This window comes from Aspergillus steynii (genome assembly GCF_002849105.1).
Source record: "Aspergillus steynii IBT 23096 chromosome Unknown P170scaffold_5, whole genome shotgun sequence".
In the NCBI taxonomy this organism is placed as follows: Eukaryota; Fungi; Ascomycota; class Eurotiomycetes; order Eurotiales; family Aspergillaceae; genus Aspergillus; species Aspergillus steynii.
This window is the reverse complement of record NW_020194402.1, coordinates 1,001,281-1,011,145: the sequence shown is the minus strand read 5'-3', so window position 1 is coordinate 1,011,145 and position 9,865 is coordinate 1,001,281. Positions and strand designations below refer to the sequence as shown.

The 9,865-nt window shown below is 27.7% G+C and overlaps 1 protein-coding gene across 1 annotated transcript; it reads left to right on the top strand.

Annotated features, from left to right (window-relative positions):
* Positions 1-9,035: 9,035 nt before the first annotated feature.
* Positions 9,036-9,245, top strand: P170DRAFT_361058 (uncharacterized protein; the record flags this gene model as incomplete). The annotated part of the gene is made up of 1 exon (XM_024844451.1): positions 9,036-9,245. A coding segment is annotated over one exon (210 nt), but the record flags the coding sequence as incomplete, so codon positions are not given.
* Positions 9,246-9,865: the final 620 nt, after the last annotated feature.

Sequence of the window (9,865 nt, the reverse complement as noted above, 5' to 3'; positions counted from 1 at the left end):
GATACCACTGCCTAGTTAATCCTATTCCCTGCTTGCATTAGATGATCGCTTGGGGATGTTCCGGGCTAATTTAGCCGAACCGCCTCGTCGAAGGGCGCCTTGGGTTCGTAATACCCACTATACAAGGCTGTGGTGCCTCTTTCTTCATTTTGTAACATTGCAGCCTTCCAAACCCCTTACCTGACAATTAAAGGATCGGGAAAAAAATTGGTAAGAAAAATCTCTTAATACGGGCAGTAGTCTACAGTCCACCGGTCACGTAAACTGATCAGGTAAGCCAACAATTTCGTGGATGGTTAAGATGCCTTAGCTCAGCGGCCAGAGCTGCTTGAGGCATTTTTGCGGTTGGCTAGTAAGCTAAAGCGGGTCGGGTGAGTGATTCGCTTGTGGCTCTCAATCGGGGGTTGGCTGAACTGGCAAAGTGACCGTGTTGGGGTGCTGCGTGGCATTCGCGAACCGAAGTCAGGGACGGACAAAGAGTGGCCAATGGCCCAAGGTTGCTAATCAGATGCCTAATTATCAAGCAGCCCAAAGGTGACGTGTACACCGGTTGAAACAGCGGCCGTCCACAGCGTACAGTGTGAAGAATGCATCCAGCCATACAGGACTAGGAAGCGAAGGACGATCCAGGTGACTCGAATGACCAGACTGTCCCCTTCTAATTTCCGCGAGTGGGGAAGCAGGCTGTGCCCCAGGGCGCAGAATTTTCAGCTGGCAGGGGGCCGCGTCAGCCGACCGGGGAATGGAGCTGGCGAAGCAAAGAAATGGGGAGGGGGGGAGAGCGTGGGAAAGAAGAGAGTGATTGTGCAGCGACGCACCGCGGCTTTATATAGATGGCGGACGTCGCGCGACGGGCGGTGGGTGATGGTAGATCCTGATCGGGGCTAGCGGGGGGCGCCAAACCCGGTACGGACGGGCTAAACTGTATACAGATGGGCGCGATGCCGGATCGGGCGCGGGCGGCACGGACGCTAGACCCGAAGGAGGGGGCGGCCGAATCGGGCGGCGAGCCAGCAAATCGCAATTCTCCTTAAATATATTTTTTAAAAAATAATATTAAGGCTTATTAAAGTTCCTAAAGTTTTTTTAATAATATAATTTATTCATAAATAGCCTTTATATCTAGAGTTAGCAGTTCTCTTACCCGCGAGATTTCTAGTTTACTACTAAGTAGTTTTTTTTTAGTAGTTTTATAGGGTTTTACTAGCTTTAGAGTTTCCTAAGTTTATAAAAACTTTTTTTCGCGAGTTAGTTTAATAAATAATTAAATACTTTGTCCGTGAGTTTCTTCTTTTTTACTAGTTATTTTGCTAACGGGCTGCCTTAATTAGATATAAGTAATAAAGTTATAAGATTAAATACTTTAGTACCTTAAGGATAAGGCAGCGTAAAAGTAATTAGCTAAAAATATTAAATATATAGTATATTCTGCTTAAGATGTTGTTGCTGGGATTCAGGAGAACCCCCGTGAGAACATGTTTTTATTATATGTTCATTAGGCTATGACTAAGCACCTGTTCTGACTAAGCATCCTTGGGAGGATCCCGTATGGATCCTTACAATTTATTAATTATTAATATTAAAATATTAAATTTCTCAAATTCCGATTTAATTAGGGACCAAAGTATTTGAAACTATTTATTAGGATCTTATTTATTTAAATCAGGGAATCTACTAAAAACAATATATTAGCTATATATATTACCCCTATTCAAAATTCCATATAGCTAAGGTAATTTTATTAAAAGATCATATAAGCAATTTAATTATTAAAATAATTTAATTTATTAAATATTAATATTATATAATTATTAAACAATTTCATTCAAATTAAAATAGAAATCTAGCTTATTTCTATAATTACGCGAGATCTAAAAAAATAATCTACAGTATTAGCCTGATTAGGCAACCCGAGCAGAACCTATTTACAGAATATTCAGGTGCTTTAATCATATAAAAAATATAAATTTTATTTATTAATTCAGGATTACTATTATATTTATGGCCAGAATCATTAAATACAGTAATATATATATTAAATCGTACCCCCACTTATTTACTAAAGTGGAGTACCCCGCATGAAACCTTATTTAAACATCTTAATTAACCTTTATTATATATAATACTATTACCAAATCTTTCTAACCTAAAACAGTATAATTACCAAGCTTATACAAAGATTTTAAATATGCCTAGGGTTAGTAAGCTTAAACCGAGAGCTCTGATTAGCTACCTGATAAGATACGTTGCCCTAAACATATGGAGAATATGGATACCTGATTAAAATAAGATTATTTTGGTATATAATTATATCTTCAATAAAATAAAGGTCTATATGTCAGACGTCGAAGGTAGGCTAGGATCGAATAGGAAGGTGGTAGTCACCTGATCCTAGAGCAGTACCTTATAAAATGATAGTTCAAAGGTTTCGATTATTCGACTTTAATTGAATTGATAAGAAAGGGTGAAATTGATTAATGAATGAATGAATCAATAAGTAAATTGAATAGATGAAATCAACTTGTGAAATTGAAACAGTAAAATCAACTTATCAAAAAGAATGAAAATATGCAGGAGATCAACTGCATATTTATAGACATTTAAAATAAATCAAACATTGCAAACATAAAAGAATAAACTTTTAATTTCCAAATTAGGAAATAGATAATAGCTGGTTTTCTAATTATCATATGATTCTTGCGATCAGATATTTCCTAAATAGGAAATAGTTAGATATTCCCTAATTAGGAAGTAGTTAGATGTTTCCTAATTTAGGTATTTCCTAATTAGGAAGTAGTCAGGTGTTTCCTAAATAAGAAATTCTTTAGAAATCTGATCTTTTTAATTTTCGCTCATTTTGAGCTCAGTTTGACCTCACTTTTCCCATACAATTTGGTGGTGAAAGTGAGAGTTCAATAAAGTGAAAGTAAAGTCGTAGTGAATTTCGATTATAGGGGTAAATCAGATGATTCTGGTAAATCATATGATATCAGGTGACCCTATTTGACACTATAAAACTAAATAAAATATTTAAATATTTAAACTAGACCTAATTAGGTTAGAAAACCCCGAACTACTTAGTCTTGAAGAAATTAATGATTTAATCTTTTTAATTTTAATTGATTTACCTGAAACCACTGAATTAGGGTTTACTGAGGATAAAATTATTAATAATATTTATTTTAAACCTGAATAAGGTGAATCAGAACTATCTAGTAAATATAATCTTATTTATTATTAATCTGAACATGAAAATCGAATTATTGAATTAAATGATTAAAATAATTTAATTTAATTAAATACTTAAAGTGATAAGATTTTAGGAAACTAATCTTCTATCTTATATTTTTAATCACCTGAAGTTATTATTAATAATTCATTATTTAATTTTAATAATTATAATAATTTTTATAAATTATTATCCTTAAAAAGAAATAGGTCAGAATTACCTGACCCAGGATTTTTAAAAATGCTTTAAAATTTCGCATTAGCTTAAATTAATAATAATAAATTGTATTAAAATGATTTGCCTATTAAGCTAACTAATTAGAATAAAATAATAAATTCGCCTTTTTGTAATAATTGGCTAAATATATATAAAATTAAATATGATCAATTAACTAGAATAAACACCTGGGAAGCCATTCTTAAAACAGATAATTTAATTTAAAAGATTCTATTATTACAATAGGTATAAAAATATAAATTTACTAATTAAGGTTAATTATTAAAATTTAAAACAAAAATATACATTCACAGAGACCTTCAACTAATCAATAATCTTAATTCTAGGGCTATTACCCTAGCCACACGAACATTTAAGACTATTATAGCCTTAATTACTGCTTTTAACTTTAAAACAGCTTAATAGAATATAGTAAATATATTTCTAAACAGTGAATTAGATAAATTAATTCATGTTTTACTACCTCCTGGATTCAGTTAACGAAATAAGGTTTTTAAGCTAAAACGAGCTTTATATGGATTATACTGATCCCTATTGCTATGGTAACACAAAATAAAGAATATTTTATAAAAATTAGGCCTAAAATTAGTGCCTAAAGATCCCTGCCTATTTATAAATAATTATATGATTTTAATGATTTATATGGATGATATTATTTTATTATATAATTAAAATTATTAATCAAAAATTAATAAATTAAAAAATCAATTATTTTTAATATATGATCTAAAGGATTTAGGTGAAATTTACTAATTCCTAAATATAAAGGTTATTCAAAACTAGCAAAATCAAATAATTTGGCTTAATCAAGCAGATTATATTAAAAAAGTTGCTTACCGCTTTAAATTAGCTAATCAGAATTTATTTAAAATACCTCTACTATCTAGTAATTTAAGCAAATCTATAGGGTAACCGCTTACTAAGCTCTATTACCTAGATTATTAAAAGAAAATTAGCTCAGTTCTATATCCCGTAGTTATTTCTAGGCTAGATATTGCAAAAAGTTATAAAATCCTTGCAGAACATATAGCTAAACCTTATTTAAACTATATAAATATAATAAATCACCTAATTTTATTTATTTATAGAACCTGATTTAATTTAATTTAATATAGTCTTAATTTAATAAATTAATTAAAATCACTACTAATTTTTAAAATAGCTAGTAATATAGCTTATACAGATTTATTATAAAGAAAGTTATCTGAAGGCTTTATATATTATTTATTTAGCGGACCTATTGATTAGTCAGCTAGAAAGTAAAAAATGATTATCCTATCTACTACTGAAGCAGAATTATTAGCCCTAACTACAGTTAGTAAGTATTTTTTATAGTAGAAATACTTATTTACTGCTATAGGGTTCAACCCTGAAAAAAAACTATATATTTATTATAATAATTATTAAATAATTGACCTGCTTACTAAGCCTAATTTAATTTATAAAATTAAATTAAAATATATAAACATTAATAATCACTGGCTTAGGCAAGAAATCAAGAAGAAATCTATTAAATTAAAATGGGTCTTTATTAATTAAATAATTACAGACAGCTTTATCAAACGCCTGATTAAGCAGGAACATGCGAAATTTACCGAATAACTGAATATAGTTAATATTCAACATCTTATTAAATAATAATTAATCATTTAACATTTGCAGTTTTAATTAATACTTTATTAATTTAAACTAAAGGGGTGTGTCAATTAGGGTCACCTAATATTACCTGATTTATCAGAATCACCTGATCTCGCCCTATAACCGAAATTATTTAAAATTTACTATGATTTTACTCTTACTTTATTAAACTCTCACTTCTACCACTAAATTATATAAGAAAAATAAGGTAAAACTAAGCTTAATATAAGCGGAAAATAAAAAAGAAAAATTTCTGAAAAATTTCCTATTTTAGACTAGCTTACCTTTCTAATTAGGAAATTACCGGTCACTAGAATCCTATAGAAGTTAGAAAACATAATTTAATAAATTTCCTATTTAGGAAATTAAAAGTTTATTTTAACCACTATAATTAATAGCTTTGTTCAGATAATTAATACAAAAGGTCCAGAATATCTCGCCTATTTATTTTATAAGCTATAAAGTAAATATTACTACCCTGATTATTCTGATATTATTTAAGTGATTTTATTATAATTTATATGTTAAATCTTGATTGTTCTGATTATTCTAATTATAAAATCTCGATCATTTAATTATTTAAATAATTAAATATTGATCTAATAATAATCTATGAGGTTGATCTTGAAGGCCTAAGTTAATAATATAACTTACAGGTAAAGGCTTAGAAGGATCTGATAATTCTATGTTTGCAATATTTGCTTAGGGCCAGATTGAATTAGCCCTGATTTAATTGTTTATAAATATACAGTTAACAACCTGTATTAATTCATTCTTTTCATCAAGTTGATTTACCCACTTAATTCATTTAATTAAATTTCATTCATTCATTCATTCAATTTCACCTATCTACATGCATAGCGAATAGTAGGACCTCTGGTCTATCTATTTCAGATCTAGGTGGTCCAGGTGAACTGTTTACTTCATCTGACTGATCGATTTCCTTATTCTATCTAGCCATTTGAAATTTCTATTCAACCCACGTGACCTACCTACCCCATCTCACAACTAGAACCAGTACTTACCTATAGATTTTAATTAAAAATATTTAAAGTTATTATCTCTAAAGTCCGGTTAATAAACCCTCCTAACCCGCTACTGTTATTTTAAATCCTAATATTATAAATCTTTTTTTAACTTACTGCCTGTTCCCCTATTTTAAAAATAATATTTATAAAGATTATAATAAATACTTCTGTTATAAATTAAATTAATATATAATTAGGGATTACTCTGAACCAGATAACCGCCTATACTAGACTAGTTATATTATATATTTTATTTTTTTTTAAAGTCTTATTCACTCTCCTAAAAATAATTTTCTTTTATATTCTAGCTTTATTTTATCTTATAAGACCTACCTGTATTACTGCTGCTTTAGGCTTTTTAATCTTAAATAATTTTCTAGATAGAACACCTGTACTCCTCAGACCTAAGTAAGTAATTAAAAAAAATTAATTTAATTTAAGTTATAACCAGATAGATTCCCCTGCGCGTGTTTACTAAATTTCTGAAGTTATTACTAAAGGATTTTTTATTAAAAAAAAACTTTAAAAAACTAATTTATTAATTATTTTTATTATACTGAACCCCGGTAAAAATAAGATTATTATTTATATTATATTTAATACCGGCTGCTCTATGTCCTGTGTTATAAATAAAAGTTAGGCTAAAATCTAAAATCTAATCTTATATCCCCTAAAGAAGCCTAAGTTAATTATAAGATTTAATAATTATAAAAATAAAACTAGTATTATTATTTATTATACCTGTATAATCTTAAAAATCTATAATTATATTAAGAGAAACACCTTATTCCTGATTACCTAGCTTATATATTTTCTTATTATAATCAGATTTTTCTAGCTTAAAACCTATAATTCTAAAATAAATTTTACTAAGTATACTCTCTAGTTTAATAATTAGTATTACTAAAAACACTATAATATTCTGTTTTATTTTTAAAAGATCCGGGTCTTATATAATATCTCTATTTAAGCCTGTTTAATTAATTTAAAGGCCCTGAAGGCCCTCCAGACCCGTGATATTTATATAATATTTATAAAAGTTTACACTGTATACATGAGATAAGGAAGAAGAATCTTTGCTATTATTATATGTCAATTGGGGTCACCTGACATCACCTGATTCATCAGAATCACCTGATCTCGCCCCACAACCGAAATTATTCAAAATTCACTACGACTTTACTCTCACTTTATTGAACTCTCACTTCCACCACCAAATTATATGGGAAAAGTGAGGTGAAACTAAGCTTAATATAAGCGGAAAATAAAAAAGAAAAATTTCTGAAGAATTTCTTATTTTAGACTAGCTTACCTTCCTGATTAGGAAATCACCGGTTGCTAGAACCCTATAGAAGTTAGAAAACATAATTTAATAAATTTCCTATTTAGGAAATTAAAAGTTTATTTTAATCACTGTAATTAATGGCTTTGTTCAGATGATTAATATAAAAAGTCCAGAATATCTCGCCTATTTATTTTATAAACCATAAAATAAATATTGCTACCCTGATTATTCTGATATTATTTAAATGATTTTATTATGATTTATGTGTTGAATCTTAATTGTTTTAATTATTCTAATTATAAAATCTCGATTATTTGATTATTTTAATGATTAAATATTAATCTAATAATAATCTATGAGATTGATCTTGAAGGCCTAGGTTAATAATATAACTTATAAATAAAGATTTAGAAGGATCTGATAATTCTATGTTTATAATATTTGCTTAGGGCTAAATTAAATTAGCCCTGATTTAATTGTCTATAAATATGTAGTTAATAACCTGTATTAATTTATTCTTTTTATTAAGTTAATTTACCTACTTAATTTATTTAATTGAATTTCATTTATTTATTTAATTAATTTCATCTATTTATATACATAGCGAATGGTAGGACCTCTAGTCTATCTATTTCAGATCTAGGTGGTCTAGGTAAACTGTTTACTTTATCTGACTGATTAATTTCCTTATTCTATCTAGTTATTTGAAATTTCTATTTAACTTATATGATCTACCTACCCTATCTGACAGTTATGAGCCCGGTCTAGCCCTTTGTTTCTACTATTTATGCATACACGTGAATTAATCATTTACCTGTTTGATTGAATTTATATATGTTTAATTAAATTTATATCTATATCTGAATTAATTATTTATTTGTTTAATTGAATTCAACCCACACGTGAATTAATTATTTGATTACTCACTATTGCAGTGAACTATTTACTATATATTTAATTAAATTTATACTTACACCTGAATTAATTATTTATTTGTTTAATTAAATTTAACTTATATATAAATTAATTATTTGATTACTCATTACTGTAGTGAACTATTTACTATTTATGTTAATTTAATTTATTTAATCTGTGTACTTACTTTAAGTGTTTTATTTCACCTGTCTGAAGTGTTTGATTGATTTGAATTATTTTATTGATTTATTGATTAAATTTACACACACGCGAATTAATTAATTACTTGTCTATTCACCATTATAGTGAATTACTTACCTGTCTGATTTAATTGACTCCTACTTACCTAATTTATTTTTATTTTATTGAACTTTTACTTTTATTATTAATTTATATAGTAAAAGTAAGGTGAAAGTAAGACAAAACAAAGGTCAAACAATTTAAATCACTTTATTAATTATTTAAGTTTATTAATATAGATATAAAGCTTAACTTTTAATTGAACCAGTCACATGACTGGATATATTAGTTTAACATAATTAAAATAATTACTAAAAGCAAATATATTTAGGAATTTATTAATCCCAGTTATATAATTATACCTAATTAATCTGTACAGCCTACTCACCTGGAACTATGTGACCTTAATGGGAATACTAGATTAATTATTAATTTAATTTAAAACAATCGAGCGCTTTATTAAGACTTTTTACATGATTATAAATTAGCACTTCGAGAATATTATTATGTAGATGAGGGCTTAGCCCTAATTTTATTTCTAATTAAGAACTTGATATTATCAGCTAATAGGGTTTTAGTATCTGATAAAGAAACCCTATATTACGTGCTGCGGATCCTTCAAACAAAACTAGCTCCCACTAATGAATCAAGAAAACGCGATATTATTAAATAATATTATATACTTAAAAATCTGCAGAATAAATATTTAATTAATTTATATATTTTACTATAGAAAAACATCTATACTGAAGCGAAATTGCTTGAAATAAGCGAAGTGAATAATCTACACCGAGTTTAATATAACTTTATTAAAGTTATTTATAGGTCTTATTTAATATTTGTAAATTATTAGAGTAAAAAATTAAATAATAAAATTAAATTATGTGATGAAATACTGTTATTTTTTGATATGATTAAGCGATTCAGAGATTATGTGAAGATATTCCTAATATTTAAATATTTAAATTAACCGAGCTGAATCAGTTAGGTAATCTTTAAAGGAGATACCTTGGAAAATACTCTAAGCCCTAGGTTTAATCCTAGAACTTCTAAAAAGGAATGAAACTGCCCCTGTTAATCAGACCTTAATAGAGGCTATTATGAATTTGACCAATGTTTTTATATTAATGATTTATTAAAGAAACTAAAAAATTAGTTATGTGATTTTAAGACTATTTAATAATTTAATAAAGTCTTTAGGAATCCTAAATTTCGCATAGCACTTGAAGCTATAAAAAATTGTTTAAAATTAATAAATTAAGTAATAAATTAAAATAATAAATTTTTAATTAA